The sequence below is a fragment of the Brienomyrus brachyistius genome, chromosome 23 (genome assembly GCF_023856365.1).
Source record: "Brienomyrus brachyistius isolate T26 chromosome 23, BBRACH_0.4, whole genome shotgun sequence".
In the NCBI taxonomy this organism is placed as follows: Eukaryota; Metazoa; Chordata; class Actinopteri; order Osteoglossiformes; family Mormyridae; genus Brienomyrus; species Brienomyrus brachyistius.
In genome coordinates this window covers 8,844,345-8,866,363 of record NC_064555.1, presented here as the reverse complement: position 1 = coordinate 8,866,363, position 22,019 = coordinate 8,844,345, and the positions used below count along the sequence as shown (strand labels likewise).

The following is a 22,019-nucleotide window of genomic DNA, read 5'->3' as shown; positions in this document are numbered from 1 at the left end:
CGCCCTTCTGTCAACTGGTCGTCATCGCGTCGCCTCTCCCTCCGTCTCTCGAGGGAAGCCGTACAGCAGGCCCCTACACTCCTGCAACTGCAAATCACTTAAACTTACCCGCTTTAGTCAATGCAGTCACATTAACGTCTTCAGTTATATGTGTATTTATGAAGGTATTTGCACATTCACTTCGTATTTATAAGCTAGTTTTATATGTTCTCCAGACCATTGATTGGTGAGAGTTCTTGGAGCATTGGGTCTTGGCACAGCCTCCACTTTCAGGTCCGTTCTGTCAGCAGCCCCCCCCTGCCATGCTGTGCACTCAGTGTTAGGTGGAAAAATCCCCATAGTGAGGCAGACAAGGGCAGGCCGCCCGCAGGCTCCCACCGCGATACTGCCACGCTCACGGAGCTTAGAGGACGCTCTCTCCTACAGAGATTAATAGAGCTGGGTTCCACGGCGGAGGCCCCTTCTGCGACACAAGCCAGCAACTTTAAGGTCATTAACCGCAGCGCCACCTGCTGCCTGTTCAGCAGCGGATGCTTGTGATACAGGGAATCTGTGTTCCCACTGCTGTGCCAGTTTCAGAAGTTAAACTCATTCCTAAGTGATTATATGAGCCAGGTCACACGTGGGGAAGTTCATCGATTTTATTTATTTCCATTTTGATATTCGACCCATTTCTCAGACTGGCAGCCACTGGCCTCCCTCTAGGGGTCGACTATAGAGGATTCAGCCATTCTTTTAAGGGGTGGGGGTGGGGGGACAGCTTTTTGCCTGGGAACAGCCAGGAGTCCGCTGAGGGTAACACCACCTTGCCCTTGGCTGTTCATGGACAGATCCTGACTACGCTAATGCACATAGACACATCCCAAGGTGGTGCCCTTAAATGCCCCCATCTCACAGTTAATCTATTTTTTTTCCCCAGACTATGGCTCTCCTGCCTCAGATCCGCCCCGTCAGGCTTCTTTCCCCATTGGCGTCACTCTTCAAACCCTTTCTCTATAAAGCCAAATTGCAAGCTTACCTCTCACGGTAAATCCCATCAGGTTCTATCCTGATGCAGCTGGAGAGCAGACTCCAGTGTAAGCTGCCTGCCAAGCCTTTTGGATGAATTATTTAGGAGGAGCTCTATGCTTTATGGTTTACAGATTCTGAAGATGGGACCCCTGACCCTGATCCGGGCCGACTTCTGCGTAGTCCGGCTTTTGTTCTGCTTAGCGTTAGCGGTTAGCGCCCGCGTTCAGACAGAAAGCTATAGCGCTAAAGTGCAATTTTTTTGCAATTGTGTAGCACCATCTAGTGCCGAATTTGTCATTACACAGGCCAAGAAGTTTGAAAGGCTGTTTGGACAATGCGAACCCCAGGGTCCCAGTTTCTATAATTCATACCCCCCTGGCAGCCATTCTCATTGCATCCTGGCAACCATCCTTGTTAACATTTTTTAACAATTAGAACTCATTGACAGGTCAATTTTAATCTGACAGTTTGACATTGATTACTCAATTGCTGGGTGCCACCAAGACTTGGTATAAAGTTTAGCAGTATTTTTTTCTACTCGACGTCTATAAAAATGAAAGGCTAGGGTTACAAAGATTGGTAGGTTGTATCTGTAAGAAGCTTTAAAATTTCCTGATAATCTAATCAGACCAATCAGGTGGGGGGGAGGGGGGGGTTGAAATATTTCTTTTCGTAGACTGGTGTTCCCATTAACGCAGCTTGCTGACAGGACACTCGAAAATGAGATGGTAACAAGACCCAATGTTCAGATTTGGTCAGCGTGTATCTAAATGCAGTCGCGTGATAATGTATCACATCCCTGAATGTGGGGTCACAATTCAACTGGAAGTATTTTATTTCATTTTTCTAACGTTTGCTTGCTTGTATCCTGGACTTAGCAACGTCCTTCACCGGTGTCGTCAGTTTTGAGTGAGAACCTTTATTGTATTTTAACAGCATAGCTCTCACTTTCATGGTTACAGCCCTCTTTGCAAAGTGTAGAAAGGGTTAATGGTGATGTGCCTCCCAGTCCTAGGAGGATTTCCAGAAAAATCCAAATCCCCCCCCCCCCAGAGTGTTTTTTTTCCCTTTTTTATTTTTATTTTTTAAAGAAATCTTACGGAGTCCGACAGGCGGCATCCGATTTGTCTCTATGTCCATATCCTCTCTTCTGTGTCATGTTCAGCCATGTTGTTTTGCTGTGTCCCTGACGTCAAAGTTTTTAAATCTTTGCAGACGGTATCAGAAACTTCAGAAGATAATGAAGCCCTGGTAAGCCCCCACCCGGAAAACCCCACTGCCTATTTCTCCTCCTAATATACTGACCGAATTTTGCATGATTTGGCTTGGGCCTCTCATCCCCCACCCCCCCCCCCTCTCCCCCGGATGAGCGTCAGCCACGAAGATCTTCATTCGTTCCATGTGACCAATCCTCTCTTCTGCTCGTCCTGCATGTGATGTCGGCCAAAACTCCCCCTGATTTCAAAACGGACACTTCATAACCCAAGCCCACGCAGGGCATGCTTTCTTGGTGGAGGGTGCTGTATGGGTTTGGTACCTTCCTTGTGAAGCACTAGCATCAGTCTTTTGTGCTGGTTCTGTAAGCACCAAGCTAAATTTACTTCTATGCTGGGCAAAATGGTGGGAGGCCCCCACCTGTAGTGGTGTGTGCTTTAAACGTAGAGTAGTTTTTACCGTGAATGTAGATTAGGACTTGATATAAGCACCCAGTTACTGTGAGGTTTCTCACTCATGGATCACATGACTAATGACTGGCATGTGCAGATTTTTAGTCCCGATGTAGATTCAAACCTTCTGCACACCCCTATGCATTCCTCTTAGTCCTTTATATATGGGAGATTCACCTGCACAAGTGCAGCACATTTTCTATTTATATCTATTTTCTATTTTTTACATAGGATGTAAAAAAAACAAACGCTGATGAATTGTGTAGATGGAGCAGCAAAGGATGTATACTTTAGAGGTCCCGCTTGAGTCGTAATTATGGAATCCTTGCAAAGAATTCTGCAATTAAGTGGGGATTGCTTTTATGCTTATTTTTTCTGTAATTAACTTCCTGTGTTTTTTTTTCTTCTTTAAATCAGTGTTTTGTTTTATTTGCAAAATGCTTTATATCCATGTACTGGTTATCTACATGTGTTCCATATGTCCAGCCGACCGTCTCCAATCCTGGTTCTGGTCTCTTGTTTTTGCTCAGAATTACGTTTGATTGGCTACATTAGTTCAGATATTTGGCTCTCAGCCGGAAGGAGCTTTTGCAAAGCCGCAAGCTTCCGAGATCGCGAATGGATACCTAGAACTAGCTAGAACTGTCCGCTGTACTGTCTCACCTGACAGTCATCTGTTTTAATCGGTGATCAGTTACCCTGAAGGATAACAGGACCAGCATTGTGTAGCATGTTGGGTCCTTTTGTTTACGCAGATATAGTTTGTGTCCGTGTAAATATTGATTGCCACTTGGGGTTCACTGCTTTACCGAAGAAATGCTTGTTTTAAGAAAGCGGCTTTATGACGTTCTTTATAATGTAGATTGAAAAGGTTTCTGTTGTAAATGGTGACCTCTCTGTGAACTGCACCGCTGACCTGTTTTAACCCTAATTCCGTGTTTAAAAGAGCAAAAAAAAAAAAAAAAAAGATTTCTCGGATGCCTGAAAACCTGCGTTTAAAGAGGGAATGCAGTAATGTTATTTTTTAAATGCATTTTAGCTGGTAGCTTTGACTGCCTTTTGTGTTCACAGCCAGGAGAGGGCAGTGTTGTTAATAATGAAGATACAAAGCGAAGTGGATGTAGAGTATGACAATAAAACATAAACTGAGCTTAATCGTGGTATTTGTTTCAAAATACTGTACATGTGATTTACAGCTATAAAAATTAGTACATGTTGAAATATCAAAAAATTTACAAAGCACCTGAAAGCAGTGAATTTAAAGGAGAAAAAAAAATGTAGTAATAGACCGTATCAAGTTTTTGGTTTGTAAATCGTCATGTTTTATCTATGGCAGGATTTCCATAGGCAATGATATGCTTTTTTTTGTAAAAAAATTAATACAATGTTGAAATGTAGCATAGTGTTGGTATCTCTTTAAAGGCAGTATGTAATATGTGAAGGCTTGTAACATCACTTTCAGTGTGTAATATGTCTGTTGTTCTTTAAAATTCCTGTTCATCTTACGGGCTAACCTCTCTTGATTACATGTGACCCGTTGACCAGTTTACTAATGACCAGATAACCATGCATGGGAATGCTGTCCAGCTTTGACGCTTGCTCTGGCTCCCTCTGGTGCCCCCTTCTGGTGACCAGGTGTCAGAGCACCGTCAGTAACCACCGCGCTGTGGAGCTGCCCTCATGTCCGTGCCTCTGGTCCAGCGCATCTGACTGCAGCTCTGCCTGCACGCCGCTATGTTCCGCCCACCCACCCCTCCACCAGTGCTTTTGCTTGGCTTCCCTGTGTGTCAACAGAAGTGATGCGATTGGTTGTTGTGTATCTCATCTGTTCCAGCTTCGGAGACCTGTTGTCATTCACGCTGACGGCGTTCGTCGAGCTCATGGACCACGGCATTGTCTCCTGGGACACTTTCTCTGTGCCCTTTATCAAAAAGGTGCGTTTGCGGGAGATGGTGGCAACGCCACTCAGGGCAACAGTGGATGCTGGTTTTCCATGTGCAGCATCCGGTTTATTGATTGGCCAGGTCACCTGACCCTGTTTGCCAGCCACCCATTCACTGTCATCCATAGACCAGACGTTTTCATTATCCGCAGCCGAATTTGTGACTCTCGCACTTACTGTTTCTCCGTGGGAAAATTCCTGTTAAGCTTTGTGGAAAAGCTGTTCGTAAAATTTAGTGATGCTTTAAAAAAAAAAAAAAATAGAAAAAAGAAAAGACATCAGTTGAGTCTTTGAAGTGTAAGATTTAAAGGTTGTGGAGGAGCTTGTAGATTTGAGGTTGAACATTGCTAAAAGAGTCGATCGTGCCTTGAAGTGCAAAGACTGTAAAGGGAATAGGAATATGAATGCATCAAGCTTTTTAAGGAAGGACATCATTCACTGAAGATAACAGTTCATTTGAAGATGCCAGAAAGGAAGACTGATATCTTTAGTGTACCCTTCCTCAAGGGTGCAAAAAGAAAGCCCAAAATAAATAGTTCTGTAATTTCACATTTTTAGAATGTATTTTGTTTGCAGATTGCAAGTTATGTGAACAAGTCTGCCATGGACACTGCCGTGCTCCAGCGGTCCCTGGCCATTTTGGAGTCCATGGTGTTGAACAGTCAAGATCTCTACCAGAAGGTGGCGCAAGAGATCACTATCGGGCAGCTCATACCACACCTACAAGGGTGAGGCATTGTTTTTGCCGCTCGCCTGATCGTCCATCAAATTTCATTTCGTTGTTGCGTCGATGCCTTATACTCAAGCCTGTGGAAGAATGTACCTCCATTAGGGTGCTTAGATATCAGTGTCCTCGTGGTTGGGGGCGTTTAAAACCTTGCAGCATATAAGCTGTAGTGAACATGTTATCAGCAATGGCATCGTGCAGTACTGTCTAATGCTGCTGTTGTCCCTTTTGTGGCAGAACTGAGCAGGACATTCAGACGTACACCATTGCTGTTATTAATGCCTTGTTTCTGAAGGCCCCAGAGGAGAAACGACAGGTAAAGATGTCCATCATTCTTTTACTGTGTGTGTGTCGTACTCAAGATGGGTAATTTTTTTCCCGAAATTGCTGAAGATTGTGCTATCTTTAGACCTGTATCACTCTCCTGTCGCCTCGTGTAATGTAATTGTGTGGGAGCCTCAGTCTCTATGTTGTGTTTTTGTGCGCCGGTTTCTCCTGTGAGTTTGTACCTCAGCTGCAGCCCTGTTACCCACTGGCTTCGTCCTCTGGCCGTGAAGCTTCTCGGTCATGTGACGCAGTCTGACCCCACCCATATTTCTGGTGACATCATGCCAGTCGCTTGTGGCAATTCAGGCAGTTCTGAATTATTAAGTCACCCATCAGATCCCAGTCAAGCCCTAGGCGAAATGTGGTGTGTGGGTGGTGTTGGGGGTGGGGGTAACATCCACTGACTCCCATAGCCCAAACTGCCACGTTGGTGGGGGGGGGGTAAATCAGACACGTACTTATGAAGTCTCCTGATACACGTGTGCGTCCTTGATGAGTCTGCTGTCACCAAGGTGAATGTTTGGTAGCTTGGATTTATGAGGGGGATTATGAAACGGAGGCGGGATCAGAAGGGCATAGAGTTAGATCCTTCGCGTCATGTGCCAGTGGCTCGTATGCTAAGACCGTCGTGGAGAAACCCTTGGTCCGCCAACTGGTACCAGCTTCAGCTGTCTCTAAGCTTCTCCATTCATTAGTTTAAGCCCCCTGGCATGACTCCGCAGCTGCTCAACTAACAAGTCTCTGCCTCCTCTCTCTTCCTCTCTCTGCTGCACTAAAACGGTAGCTTGATGACAATGTCAACATCCTCGATTGTCCCCTGACAGTAAGTGCTCCAGTCACGGTTAAACCGTAGGTGTCCTGGCTTCACTGCGCGTCCATTTCGCTCCGTCTGTCCTTCTCTTTGTCTCTGTGCATTTTTCTGTTCCCTGTCGAGATGCATAGAGTGATGCTGTTGCATTTGCAAGACCCTCTTCTGCCTCCTCCGTGTTCCTTCCTGTGTGTGTTTTTCGTTTCAGTGTAATGAAAAGCTCAGGTTCTCTCTGACTGATGTTCTCTTATCCCCACCTTCACCAGGAAATGGCCCACATCTTGGCCCAGAAACAGTTACGCAACATCATCCTCACCGTGAGTATCCCTGGGAAGGAAGATGCTACCTTTCACGACCTGGGCTGTCTGCTGTCTGACTCAGCTGGACGGCCTAACATGATAATCCAGAGGCTGTCATAGTCAGCTGGAAACCTGGCAGGCTTATCCGCCCCCCCACCCCCCTGAATGAGGTTGAAGAGCTTGGTCCTATACATCATGTGATCCTTCCTCACAACATTGACCTTTCTTGATGATGAAAATTCCAACCGACATCAACCTTTCAGAACATACCTCCCTTGCCTGGCTTGGTGTCTTACTCAGTTGGAGTGCGGCGATGACAAAATCTGAGTGATACCCTCTCTCTGTGCCTCCTCACCCACTGCGTTGATCCCTTTCTACCCACACAGAACGTTATTCGGAGCACCAAGCCGATCAACGAGGAGATGGCCCACCAGCTCTATGTCCACCAGGTGCTCACCTTCAACCTTCTGGAGGACAGAATGATGACTAAGATGGACCCTCAAGACCAGGTGAGGCATTTTCGGGAGCTTCTGTGTTTACTGACCCTCTCCCTATTAGTGAATTCTTTAACAGGTAGTTCTCTGATGAACCAACCCAACGTAGCCATTCTATATCCATGCTAAAGGTGCCAAAGCCCTGCGGGAGACATTCAGCTAAGCTTAAATTCATTGTTTTTGCGTTGCTTTCCCTGTCTACGTCTTCTCGGTGGTTGTCAGAGCTCATCCTCTACATGTAAAAGCCCTTGCAAATCCGCTCAAAGGCCGTGGGCACTGACTGAGTGACTCCGTTTCCCATTTCCCCATCTAGGCCCAGAGGGACATTATATTTGAGCTGCGCCGGATCGCATTTGATGTGGAGTGTGAGCCGAACAACAGTGGCAGCATCGAGAAGCGAAAGTCCATGTACACCAGGGACTACAAAAAGCTCGGCTTCATTGTAAGTGGCCGTCGACCTTCTCTGGTGGTTCTTCGATTGACTTCGTCTTCAGAGTGTTTCAAGTGCTCCTGAGACGTTAGGTATGGGGAATCTTGGGATTTTGACCACTGGTACCAAACAGACATGTAAACACAGATCACAGTGACCCTGGTGCAAGAGTGTTTTACCGCTTGCCTTTAGAGGGTGCTAGAGGGCAGCAGCGTACCAGTCTGAATACAACCAGATCGTTTCGATGTTCGGAACAGGATTCGTATCGCTTGTCCAGGCACAGGTGTTAAGGGTCCAGGAGCCAGTAAATGAGAGCCTTTGGGGTCAGGCTAAGCAGTGCCGTTTGGTTTCATCTCAGCCTGCCTGCCCCCTTCCTCATGCAGAGCACGCAGCCTCAGCCTCTCGGGCTTCAGCGGTCTGTGACCCCTCGTTTATCAGTCGTGGTTTATTGGTGCATCGCTTGATTGCTCGCTCACGGTGTAAAAGAACACTCCGGACCCATTTTTCTTCCTCTTGTACAAATGCAGTTAAGTGTCCGATTATGAGCACAAGGGTACGCATGCAGCAGTCTCGAGTCGGGACTGCAGTAAAGCTTAGTTTCGCGGTATCGCTCTGATGCACACATGGGGAGTCTCTAAGGAGACATTTCATTGTGTTGTGTGTTATCGAATCTATTGATGTTGGAATGAGAGAGTAACTATTCTTGAGTGTTGTAGGATGGTGTAGGATGAAGTGTTGATCACGTTTCTTGTTCTTCATGAGCTCATTAAAGGTGGGTCTCAGAAAAATTTCTGTAGCTTCATACTGTTGGCCGATGAGAGAAGTTCACCTTCCTCTGGTGTAATAAGTCTTTTGGTTCCAGTTTGTCACTCATGCCCCTAACAGCACCTACATCTGCTCAACCACATAAATAGCTTGTTTGAAATCGGATATTCGAAACATATTAAGATCGTTAAGATGCCAGCATTGCATATGTGTGTCTAACTTGCTTTATAGCTTTAGGAGAGGAAATGTTTAAATGTCTCTGATAAGGATAGATGTTTGTCTCTAATGATGCAGGTTATTAAAATAACGTCAATGTAAGCCATGGGGTATATCTTAGAATTAATAAGTTAGTTTCAACTGTTAAATAGCCAGAACGTAAAAACTTTCTATACTAATTCTATTTTTTTTCATAGTCTATGATTGTGTTGAATAACTTGTGTCATTATAAGGACACATTCAGCTCATTTAATTTTTGGGTTCTGGTTGGATTAGGGTTGCTAGTTTGTTGCCTCTTTGTGAAATTTCTGTGTGTAACTGACATTTAGTAGTAATACTGCAATTACTGAGATTGAGATTCAAAGATTCCTGGCATGCACTGCAATTACAGGTGAATCATAAAGAATGAGTATTGATTTGGAGTGTGTAAAATCTCCTGTTTTTCATCCATCTGCGATATCCTAGCAAGGCCCTTTTGTCACTATATATTTTACTTTATTGACCAACATGTTTTTTTCTGCCCCCTACCCCCCCACCTATTTTTGTTGGACATCAGCCCTTGCATCCCTCCCCAGGGATGTGGCCCCCACCTCTCAGGAAGTGCTGTAACATCGCGCACATTTTCTGTTTTGCTTTTGCATCTTTCTGTCCTTGCTTGGTGTACTTCTCTGACGGGTCCGTTTCTGACTTGGATTGCGAGGGGTGAGGGGGTGTCGTGGCACGTTGTGACCCGTGCAGGCTCTGAAGGTCACGCTCCTGTCCCCTCTGGCTGCCAGCGCCACTGTGATGCGCCCCCACCCCTTCTGAGCTCTCAGGGCAGATAACCTTTAAAGTTTTATAAAATAAAAGTCAACTGAGTTTTATCTACTGTTAGAAAGCAGTAACTGGTTTTATATTAATTTACGTCACTGTTTTATGAAATGAAAGCTGAATAACTTATTTAATTCAGTTGAAAGCGTCGTCTGTTTAATTTTTCGTGGCGTCTGAACAACCAAAGAGACCTAAGCACTGGTCATTTTGATAAGCATTTTTTACTCATGGTGTGTGGATTTACCTCCATAAAATTTGATTAAACTCAACTGGAAATATTTATAGTGACTCCTCAGCATGCTGCTTTTAACATAATTAGTTTAACATAATATGGCTCAGTCTATAGCTCAGTCAAAGCAAAAGGTTAATTAAGAAATGGCCTGTAATTGATGCCTGCATATCCTGAAGCCTGCAAAGATCCTTCCTTCTTTACAAGAAGTGACCTTGACATCTGGCGACCACATGACCTGAATAACGGCATCTCATTGGATGGCAGGAAACTCAAACCCCTGTTGATTCCAAGGCTTGATAAACGCAATTACAAATGTCAAAGTTAGTGGTGGAAGTGGAGGCCCACGCTCTGGAAGAATTTTATTCAGTGATTTATTTCAAAGTTTGACATATATTCACCTTGGTAGCAGCATTTCAGTCTTGCTAGATTTCAGTCTCACCTGTCGTTTTTGAAGGTGACCTGCCGGCTTGCTAGAAACCGTGGAGAAATCTTGAACATTTACCTCATTTTCTCATTTTGGGTCACAGACCTAAGGCTTCTTGGGAGGCAGTTTGGTCAAACTGTGTTTCCTTTCCCCGAATCTCCATTAACACAACCCCAGCTGGAAGCCTTCTAATAACTAATTAGCCAAACCGTTAATATACATCACTTCTGTTAATACCCAGCTGTGCAGTATGTCTTAAGAAAGCCGCATTTGGTTAAGGATGTACCTAGAGGGCGTCATTATATCAGCAGCTAATGTGGCAGATGTGTCATGTGACCGTGTGACTTAACATTAGTGATTCTCTGTATCGATATCTACAGAGTCTGTCTCGTATAATGAGACTGTCTCCTGATTATGGAGCCCTGAAGCCTAACATGGGTGGGCTCCTAATTAATGCAGAGGGTGCAGCGGTTTGCACGATGAATGAAGTCGGGCACACTTACTGCTGCGTTCGCCTGGCTTTTTAGCCTAACGAGGTAAAAAGAGGGCAGGACCACAGTTCGCAAGCAGGCTGACAGCAGACAAGCGAATCCCGTGATGGATGGTTGTCGTGGAGATACCACCAACGATACCACCTTACCCACAAAGCACTGGCCAGCCCCATACTGCTGTTGTGTGTTATGGGGGGGGGCATTCTACCCTGGGGAGCATGTAATGGTTCTCTGAGGGCACTGGAAATCATGAATTTAATCAGTGGGCCGTCTTCAGACCCTGTGACTGTTGGCCAGATGGCCTTGGATGCCTGGCACGCTCTATGACCTCGTCTCAGCCGGCGAAGTGCCCCAGGGGTCACAAGCCAGGTGGTCCTTCCAACACAGAACCCCGCCCCCCCCCCCCCCCCCCCCCCCACTGAGTGCGGCGAGTCCTGGCCATTCATATTTGCAGAAATAAACCACACTTTTCAGATTCTGCTAGCGAGACTGATGCAGCGATGTCACTGCCGTGTGTGTGTGTGTGTGTTTTATAACTTGTGTCTGTCTTCCTCCCCCCCCCCCCAGAATCATGTGAACCCAGCCATCGACTTCACACAGATCCCCCCAGGGATGCTGGCTCTGGACAACATGCTGTACTTCGCCAAACACCATCAGGACGCTTATGTCCGGGTGAGTCCTCCCCACATTCCTCGTGCCACTGAGCTGCCCGCGTCCATCTCCTGTGCCCATTAATCCGTCTCTCGATTGCTGGCATCTTCCGCGTGAGATGAATGAGTTTCATTAGCCTGACCAGTCATCTTCTGCTAAGTGTCAGTGGTGGGGGACTCACCGGGACTGTGACCATGACCGTCCGTCCTACCGAATCCGACTTTGCTTCAAACTGCCAACCCATTCACAGTTGTCCATTTGCAGTCGTCTTTGTGATTACTCAAAAAATTCAATTTGGTATCTGTCAAATACAACGCCCTCTCTCCTTGATGTCTCGCATCCATGTTAATGAGTCCGGTTTGTCATCGTCCTCAACAAAAGTCATAAACGACGTGGCAGATTTTAATGTCCTGTTTCTAGCTGGCGTTTGTTGATACCCAGAACGTTTATAAACCCAGGAGGGTCGTCTCGTATCCGGTCTGTCAGCCGGCTGGCAAGGCATACGTAACCAAATGATGCTAATGTGCAGTGTAGGTTATGCAAATGCCATTCCGCTTTATGGGGGTTTCTCGGACATCATGACCAACTTTAATCAAACTGATGGATTTCCACTTGGAAGCTTTGGTCACTACAGTCGTACACAGTCTACTGACCGGGACCAGCTAGAGGAATGGCAGCAGTACCGTAGAGTAACAACCCTGCGTCTCCATCACCGTGGTTGTTGTTATCCTGTGGTCTGTACAGAGCACTGCATTAAGTCATTAATGTCCTTTCATGTATTTAATCTGGTCGCCCCAGTCTCTCCTGGGTGTCCAGTTAGACGGCTGGTCACAGAGTGAAACACACACACACACACACACACTTGTTCACGATGGTGGCATTTGTCCACAGAGCGCGAGCAGGCAGGACATGAGTTATCCAGCTATCTGAAGATGTGATCCCAGATAGCATACAGGGTGCGATTCTGAAATCCTTGAGGATCTTTGATGTTTCATAGGCTGTCTGTGACCATACCTGTGTTGATGTGACCCTAAAGCTGCATAAAGTTCTCTGTCAAACTGCAGGGTCTCCTGTCCCTTCATGTGTGCGCGTTTCTGTAGCGTCATGTAGCGCTTTATGCCACACGTGCGAGGATCGCCTAGCTGACCCTGCTGACCTCCATCTCCTCGGCAGATCGTCCTAGAGAACAGCAGCCGGGAGGACAAGCATGAGTGTCCATTTGGCCGGAGCAGCATCGAGCTCACCAAAATGCTGTGCGAGATCCTCAAGGTCGGAGAGCTGCGTAAGTGCCCAGCCGAGGTCAGGGCGGACCTCGCTGTGGGGGCTGACGGGGGCCACGGAAATGTCATCATGCTGGTTTGCCTGTATGCATGCGCTTTTACCTAAACATAAAGGGACATAAATTTGCATTTGATACACATGATTTTTTTTTTTTAATGGAGCTGGTCACAGTAAGTATCCTGATGGTCCAACGGCAGAGCCCCCTACAGCCAGTGTACTTGTCCGAAAGACTGCCTAAGTAGTGGATTGATGGGGGCCTGACTCTCAAATATTAGGCCCTCAAATATTCAAGACACTTCCTGTGTGCTGCGAAAACAGCCAAGGTGGAATGTTCCGGAAGGCTAAAAAATATGATAATCCTTCAGTCCAATCTCCTTCAGATTGAAAATGTCTTCCTCCTCCTCCGTACGTACGCCATGACTGCGGATCCCCCCTCTGTGCCAGAGGTCCCCGTTTCCCATACCCCAGGTGGAGCTTTGCGTTCCTGCTTGGCTGTTGGGCCCTCAGAGGCGAGTGCAGTCTGGATGAGTGGAAAGGGGTCTCTCCTGCTACCTCGCCTCACCATTCACCCGTAGGCCTTTGTTGTGGCTGCTACATCCCCCGCAGAGCTGCCTGTCTGAGACACCATGGAGGTAGCAAAATGAATAGATGACCTCCCGCCCCCCCTACAGCACCTTATCTGGAACACCAGTGTTGTGGAGGAAAAGGTCAATCCGTGTCATCCGCCATTTGTAAATGGAGGTGACCCCCTGAGCTGGGAGCTGAAAATAGTGGCTTCCAGCTAAGATGGCTGTCCTCGGTGGCCGGATAGACGGGCTGTTATACTCCATAAGTGCACCGGAGTCAGTCAATAAATAATGAGGCGAGAGTTTCCCCTTTCCGCCTATGTCCGGCTCATCGGCTGGAGTACTCCATGCCTGGGATTTGGTAATATAACCATCTCACAGCCCCACCTGCCCCTCCCTTACTGACACCGGTATCATTTGTGAGAGCATGGGGGGGGACAGATTGTCCCTTTCACAGAGTAAAAAGACATTAACTCTGCCGATTGGCGGTTCAGTCTCCCTCCCTGTCCTCTGTCCTCAGCTGTGCAGGCTGAGGAAATTGACTTCACCCTGACTCATTCAGCTGAAGCTCTGAATTAGACTGACCCCGAGTTAGATAAAGGCGCGCGTTTGCACCCCAGAGACGGGAAAAGTTAATATCACTGTCTGGTGGTGATCAGGGTGCATAGTGTTCAGCTCATGGAGACTGTCCACATTAATTAGAAAAGGGAGAAGAAAGAGAAGCTGCTTCTTGTTCATCTGCATGTGCATGTCTGCTTGTCTGTTGTGGTTATTCGCATTCATGCTAAGTAGCTGGCTAGGAAATGAAACTATCACGCTGTCATAATAACTTATGATTTAACTCCACACAAACACACATCCCTGATGTGACGTGCGGTGGATGTGAAACGGCGGCAACTAACGTGGCCTCTGCTCGCTGGCTGACGTTTAATCTCAGTCCCCCAAACCGGTGTGTGTGGGAATAGCTTTGTGCAGTTTCATCAGAATTATTTTTAATTAGCTGTACGGTTAATAAATCTGAGTGCTGTATTCAGATTAGGTGCGGCAACCTCTGAGAAGGAAGGGCTCAGCAGTTTATAGCGCTGTAGTATTTGCATTTGGTGTAAAATGGCCTCCATGGTTCAGCTTACATTATGAAGCCTGGATTTGCATGCATAAATAATGTGAAATGGCTTCCAGATCAAGCGGCCCGCACATCTTGTTAATGTGTTAAACGCCCCACAGCACTGTATGCACTCTGTAAAAACTGTCCTTTGTTCTCCTCTGTTCAGTCCTCATACGGTGCATTCTTGGTGTGGAGTCCTCCAGCCTGTAGGGGGCGCTTATTTGGTGAAGGAAAGCCAGCAAATCCTGTTCTTGCGGTCTGACGGTGTGCTCTGGCGGTCAGCGGAACTTTCTGCAAGACTGCGTTAAAGTGCCGATCCGTGGAGTCAAGGGGGCAGCGATTTTTACCGGAACGCTGTCTTTCCACGCTGCGCTATAATGGCTGTTAAGTGTCGTATTGGTGGCTTCCGTCCGGAGTGGCTGAACAGAGGGGCGGCAGGGAGGCTGCCGCCGAGGAGGGAATGGAGGCGCTAGCTGCGACTGACCTGTGCCCCTCCCCCGTGTCGTTATGGCAGGGGTTCCAATGTGGGGTAATGAGCCTGATGCTTCCCATGTCCAGGGAAGGGCCTGGCTCTGTACACTGGCTCTGGTCAGCCTGTTGGAAGGGCGTAATTACTGTACTGTGTTGACGCGCTGCAGGCGGGGTTAACGCGGTGTGGCGATTAGTGAGACTGCCTACTTGGTTTGAGCATCCATCGACGTAATGATCTCCTGGAGGGTAGGGGGCGCTAGTCAGCTTCCGAGTGTCAGTATGGTCAGAAACATGGAGACTGAGCGGAGGTGTGTAGCACCTCTCATGGGGACCTGGTCATTGGTCCTGGTGGTGAACAAAGGCGTTCAGACTGGTGAGACAGGCCGCCTGTGAGCGATGGCCACCAACTCCCATTTAACTATAGAATGAGCGAGGGAGCGTTTCTCGGCAGACGGCTGTAGAGAGTAAGAGGCTGATAAAGTATTAATGAGTCTTGGCGGGTGTTTCGGGGCTGCGCTTAATTATGCTCAGCAGTGCGGCCATGTGGGCAAATAGATAGCGCGATGGAAAATTACGGCTTTACTTACAAATCAGTTATGGAAACGGAAAATGAGCGAGGCAGGGAGGTCGGCGGTGCTTTAGAACCGCAAAGTGGGCCTCAAGGAGGCTTCGCGGGTGGGGGCCGACGGGCACGCAGCACCAGGGGATGGCTAATGCACGCTATCGCTCCGGGCCGAAAGTGAGTTAAATGGACCCAAACAGAGGCGCGGTACATTTCTTCATTAAAAAGTAATGCTGGCCTTTAAGAGCAGGCCTCCGCGTTGTCTGTTTGGCAGGGTTGTCTTCGCAGAAATGTATTTGTGGGTGTGAGCACCACCCATCCCACCCCCACCCCCCAGCCTCGAAGCCCATTAGAGCCGTACGAGATGCAGCCATCTGAGGTACCTCCTGAAACGTCCATTTAAGGCTGGCGCTAATGGCATCCCAGGCTCCACACTGACGGATCCAGCTCAGCCCATTTTGAAGCGGCACTCTGACCTGCTGTGAACTCTGCGACTTCCATTCTGCTGCCACATGCGGTTCAACTGTAACCTCATCTCCAGGGTGAGAGGCTGCTGTAATCAGGTTCACCTTATTTCACGTCACGCCCCGACTTAAATCAGTTTAACAATGTGGTGAGTCTGATTCTCCCGCCTCGTGACGTGACTAAATGGAAATGTCCCCAGGTCCTCAGAGAACATTCCAGAAACGTATATAGAAGAGACCAAGCATTGGAGACGGCTTGTGTTTTCGGCGAACGGTTCATGGGATGTTCTGGTCCTGATGGTGAAAAGCGCATCTTCAGGGGATTTTAAACCGACAAGAAGAGCTACTCCACTGTCCGTTTTCCCACCCAAACCTGACAGGTTTACACTGGGCCAGTGCTGTTCCCAAGCTGATTCTTTACTGGGACTCGCTGCTTGAAAACAGCGGGTTGAGCGAGTGTCGCTCAGAATATGTGCCGCTCTCTCATGAAGCACAGTCGGTGTGTTTGGCGTGGTGATAGGGATACGGAGGGAACGCAGACAGAGGAAGCTCGTCGTCTGCTGGACGAGACGCCTCCTTTAGTGTGAAGAAGGGGGTGGAAAATTTCACCGATCACACCAGAGACTCCAGTGTGGGCCCAGAGGTGCTCGGAATAGCAAACGCTTTATGATGTCTCCTACACCATGGTTAGGGGCAAGACGGCAGTTACACAGGCACTGGGTCTGTCCACAGCCAACACATGCCAGTCTCTGTGCTCCCCCCACCCACCTTATTGTCTTAGCTCGTACCCTGATTCAGCACCATAATGAAACCAGCTGGTGGCCTGTAAGTCTTGCGGACTGTAATCCAGAGCCCCCCCCCCGTAAAGGTCGCACAGGTCCCTGAAACCCAAAACCTGGCCATTTTGACTGGAGATAAAAGCTGTCGGCCGCAGTTTGGTGCTTTTCAGTCTGAAAGCTGCTTAATGACCCTGCTGCTTTGAGCCGGCCGGTTTGCACGGCCCCGTAACCGGACCTACCAAGCCCTCCGGCGTCGAGCGCCGCTGCGACACAGTGCCCGGTCCATTACACCGACCGCGGTGGTCCTGTGAGGCGCTTTCAGTGTGATATTCTCAGTGTGATATACTTCCAGCCTGTGATATGTGAAGCAGTCTGGCTTTTTGACACTGTATGTGTGGTGCAGTTACAGGGAGGGAACAGTAGGTGGTGCAGCAGTTATGGAAAGCTGCTGGCTCAGCTCAGAAAAACAGGCCTGCAGCAGGATGCTTTGCTTCCACAAAATATCCAGATGTGTAAGCTGAGAAGTTTAAAAATTGCAATTTTATTAGGAAAAACTTCACTTAAGTAAGCCTTTTATGGTTGTTTGCTGACACATGCTAAAATTTAGTTTGTATCTTTGTAACTCTTCTCCTATAATTGTTATAATTCAAATGTAACTGAATAATTTGTATACTAATATGGATAATATAGTGGCCAGGCAATAACCCCCCCCCAATAATATATTATTTATACCCTGCACAGTGAGAAGCCAGACACAAATGGCCACATTTGGGATATGTCTGTGTTCTGTGTGAACCCACCTCGTTCCTCACCAGCAGTGTTTACGTAACATTAACATACACAGAAGCTAGCACTGCCTTCAAAGTGATAAATTCCCATATGCCTGATAATTATAGCAACGATAATTATATCACTGAAGGTGAGAAGCGCCCAATTTTTATTTTAATGTGATTCTTTTCTGACACCCACCTCTAACGCGCTTACCAGGAACGCGACCTTTGGTTGGATTATGAAAGCGGTGTTTTGTATTTTTTTTTTTTTTATATGACACTGGGGCACAATTTTGGCCAAAACTCGTGTGCAGCCTGCATTTGGAGTCATTCCACGTTACGACATAGACATGAATTAACGTTAATGAAGAGGTGCACGTTAGCGGGACACCTGGCCGGTCAGGGCAGATAGTCGAGCCAAACGGCACATGAGTGATGCTAACGGGTGCGGAGCCAGTCACTCCTTATCATGTTAATCAGCCAGTGTTCCATTCTGCGTCCAGCTGATCTGAAATGGGTCACGTGAGTAACATGACGGACATGAAGGTGGGAGGGGATGCATTTGGTAATGCGACGGCTCAGTGACGTGTTTTAATCTTCAGCTGAAGCTGGAAGCTTCTTCCTAAGTTGGGAAGATTGCGTTTTTGTTTGCAAAAGAAAGCTGAAATCGTACCAAATATCAATGGTTACCAGTCCTGTTAAACAGAAAATAGGTAGGCCAGCCCCCCTTGGCATTGTTGGTACGCTCCAGGAAGGCATTACCCGGTCGAGCTGCAGGACTCCGGAGCGGAGCGCCCTCAACATCACCGTGCTGAGTCACGGTTTAGACTCCCACGAGCATCTAGTCACCGTTTGGGGTGTTATTTGTGCACCGGTCACATGGGCTCATGTCAGCATCAAACAATATGTTCGTTCTTAAGGATTGGGAGGCTCTGCACGCTCGCTAGGCCTCTGCGGGAGACGTTTCCATCAGCCTGATGTATCTGGCCGCATCGTGCTGCTCCGCTAGACGTGGACGTTTAAGAAATTGTTTGGAATTGCAGTGGGCAGAGATGTGCCCCCCCCCCCCCTCGCCTGTTGAGTCATAGTTCAGCGTCTACATGAGGCAAACTGACAGACGCCCGGCTGATTTATTAAAATCCAGCATGTGGTGTTTCTTGAAGATGTGTTGGCCTGATTCCTCGTTGGAGAGAGGCGGGGAAGGAGCACAGAGAAGCGGGGAGTGCTGTGCTGTAGGTCAGGGTACGCACGAGAGTCGCGACTGGCTGATCTTTCCATCTGTCACCATGATTTCGTCCAATCACATTTGTTTATCCAGACCCTGCTCCCGTTCCACTACACCAGCATTTACGGGACGCCCCAAGCTTGCCGGGTTGCTACACGCTGCCATCAGCCAGGCGTGTCTGCGAGCGAGTCCACCCTGCTCAAGATCGACGTCTTCACAAGTGTCCACGCCGAAAAACTGAGAGATGCTCTCTTCTCTGCAAGATGGCAGCTGTTGGCTTTTATCGGCTTGTAGATGAGCCCAGAGCGTTGTGCACATTGCCTGATGATTTCATATATAAAAGATGTGTTAGGTGTTAGTCATGGGCAGAAATGGAGCTAGCTTTGGAATTGGCTCTCGCCAGTGCATCCTGTCCACAGTTATTTATTGTCTCTTGTGTTGCACTGGGCCTGTTTGGAACAGCCCCCCGCCTGGGTAATGATTGAATGCACAGTCGTCTTCCATTCCCGCTTATATAAGGGTAAAATTTAGCATTATGCTCCAGCTGGGAGAAATCGCCATGTCTCCCACCGACTAGTGGGATTTAACAGCCACGCTCGGTGCAGTCCAGACAGGTCTTTTTTAACCCAAAGGGAAAGGAATATGGAACAAATGACACGCCGTAGATGTAGAAATGTTCCAAAGAGGAGGCGCTTTCTGGTTCAGAGCGTTTCTACCCGAGGTGGTGGTGTAGCTTCAGTGTGGGCTATAAGACTGATGTGCATCAGAGACACATCGGCCATTTAAGGTTAACCTGACCTACTGTGTGATATTTCTTCAGCAGTTTAATACATAAATATGCTCAGGTGCCCCTTCCCCCATTTTACGATGATCATTATCTTTCTTCCTACTTCAGCTTGTTAAATCAACCAGTAAACAGTGAGAGTCAACTTGTTTACAGAGGTATAGCTGCTTCACTAATCCCCCCCCCACCTGCACAGTTCTCTTAGCGCGCCGTAAAGCTCTCCTCTGCTTCTTATACCAAGCACCCGCTGCGTAGGATGTTCTAAAGACTGCAACGTCTGAGCCACTAAAATGACCCCAGAGCAATAGCAGGTGGTCACATGGCCTGTGCAGCACGAGAGCAGCACCCCACCATGCCTCGGTCACGTGACACGGCCGCCCGACGTCACCACAGCCCTGCCGACCTCCAGACGGGGGCAGAATTCCCCGGTGGCAGTCTCCCAGGATGCACTGCGTGCCCCGGACAGTCTCCGCTGGAGGAACGGTGGCAGCCATAGCCAAGAATTAATTATAATTAGGCTGACACCTTTCACCACACATTCGTCATGCCGTTTGGCTTCAAGGTGACTCTGGTGCAGGTCTTGTTCATCTGCCCTCCCCCTTGGGCCTTGGCTCCGCCGGGATCTGACAGCCGTCACGAGCATTTCTTGGGACTTGCCCCCTCCCGGCATAACTGAGTGCACTTGGATGGCCTTGGCTGAGGTTGGCTTCATCAGTGTGTGAACACGGCAGGCCAGTATGCGCAGACGTGATGCAGTTTGGGCACGGGGTGGAGAGAGGAGGTTTCATCTACCACGAGCGAGTAAAACCTTCACGCAAACGTGGTTTATGAGCCGGACGAAGCGTGAAAAGCTTATGCGTTTCATTGTCTCTGCATTATAAGCGAGATAGGCTTGCGTTTTATTTACAAAGCAATATATTTAATCGGGCTCATAACTTAATATTGTTTGATAAAAAATATTTGCGAAGCCTTTATTTAACTCTGTCATTAAAAAAAATAAATGAATACTAGCCTGGGATTTATATGGATGGTCCCATATTGCACGGAACTGAATTCAATTATAAATAAATTTTCTAATGTATGTGAAATGAAGTTATGTAAATGGAATATTGTGACCGTGCTTTTGGTGGTGCAATGTAACAGACGTCTCGCCGTAAAAAAGAGTTAAATTAACTGCTTGGGAATAAGCATAGTTAGACTGTTTATAAGAACATTGATTATAGAGAAGGACAAATTATGTTTAGAGCTTTAAAACCCATGCAATACTAATGGTAAATTCTGGAGAATAGCTCATTTTCATGTTTTCTGACTATCTGTTGTAATTATTCAGCATACGGGAGGCTACGTGAGCCTCCTGGTCTCCCATGTCAAAGGACCGTCAAAAGGGGTCCAACCCCCTACCCGTAACTCTCTGACAGATGGCAAAAGATCCGCAAAGATGGCGCTTGATTGAGTGGCGCCTGACCAATGGCGCCTGGCCATGGAAATGTGACATGGCTCTCTGACTGCTTCTTAGATGAGAAGCAGTCTGGGGTCGGATTCGGTGCGTGTGCTGACAGCTCCAAGCTGCTAAACCTGGCCAGGTTCATTAATTGCAGCCTAGAGAGGGAGGCTGATGGGAGCTGGAGTCCCGAGCCTGCTAAACCTGGCCAGGTTCATTAATTACAGCCTAGAAAGGGGGCTGATGGGAGCTGGAGTCCCAAGCCTTCTAAGCATGTGTTGCTTCCATATGCTTTGTGGACGACCCTTATTCCCATTAAACCGAGCCCCTCTCTGGTTCTGTGTTTTTTATACATTGGATCAGTCCAAGATTCATGCTGTGTGTTGTGATGGTACCACTAAGGCGGTATAAAAGCTCTTGTATTTGTTTGTGATGCGTACTAAACCGCCCTGGCTTCTAGCTCAGCGTGTCACAATTGGCCTCAGTGAGGGTATGATCTTACAGATTAAGACCCCGGTTTCTTTGTACGTCAAATCCTTATTTTACACCCTCTGGCTATGCCTGTATCACCTGGTAAATGAACGCTTCCAACCTTCCCCGGGCACTCAGAACCCGAGAATCGGTTCTCAACTTGGTCTCAGTACTCCCTGCAGATGGTGCCGGTTTGGACTTGTTATTTCTGTCAAGTAGAGTGGGTGTCTGGGCTGATCGTGTCTGTGCAAATGAAGGCCCCGGTTGCTTGCAGGCTTGGTGTCATTGTGACCCAGGCGATTTTGCCCTGGTGCCGTAGTCTGTACCTATAGCTGTTATATACCCAAATAATACCTTATGTGACTTTTTGTCGAGACTCCTTTCAGTCCGTGGGTCACGGCATCTTCTTTGACGTTTAACACAGGTGTGTAATTAATCTTCGACATCAAACTCGCTTCAGCTGTGCTTTTCCTTTGCCGTACCTGTAATGGGTGATAATTATAACAGGTTTGTAGGCGGTTAATACTATGGTAACTTTTGAGAAATAACAAATTTGCGAGCTTGATTGTGTTGTAATGTGCAGTAATTCCCATGACAGCTGGTCAAAGGTGTTTTTCCTTTTAGTTTGAAGAAACGATGCTGGTATTCATAGACTGCGGTACTGGGGTGGGGGGGTAACTCTAGCAGCAACATTAAGAATGCAGTGCATGAATTAAGAATTCAGTGATGAACAATGCAGGCTTATAATACTTGATTAATGAAAGCCTGAATTATATCCCTGTTCCTTAAAACAAATGCTATATCTT

The 22,019-nt window shown here is 47.5% G+C and overlaps 1 protein-coding gene across 8 annotated transcripts in view; it reads left to right on the top strand.

Moving 5' to 3' along the window:
* elmo1 (engulfment and cell motility 1 (ced-12 homolog, C. elegans)) overlaps positions 1–22,019 on the top strand; it is a 293,132-nt gene that overhangs the window by 249,634 nt on the left and 21,479 nt on the right. For 5 of the 8 annotated variants that reach the window (XM_048994300.1, XM_048994299.1, XM_048994296.1 and 2 more), the window contains exons 7-16: positions 2,227–2,262; positions 4,513–4,612; positions 5,197–5,348; positions 5,585–5,663; positions 6,459–6,497; positions 6,749–6,799; positions 7,168–7,290; positions 7,589–7,717; positions 11,211–11,315; positions 12,468–12,576. In XM_048994300.1, coding sequence (XP_048850257.1) covers positions 2,227–2,262; positions 4,513–4,612; positions 5,197–5,348; positions 5,585–5,663; positions 6,459–6,497; positions 6,749–6,799; positions 7,168–7,290; positions 7,589–7,717; positions 11,211–11,315; positions 12,468–12,576 — 923 coding nt within the window. Of the gene's footprint in view, positions 1–2,226; positions 2,263–4,512; positions 4,613–5,196; positions 5,349–5,584; positions 5,664–6,458; positions 6,498–6,748; positions 6,800–7,167; positions 7,291–7,587; positions 7,718–11,210; positions 11,316–12,467; positions 12,577–22,019 lie in introns of all 8 variants that reach the window. The other 3 variants (XM_048994304.1, XM_048994303.1, XM_048994302.1) reach the window with 2 other exon arrangements.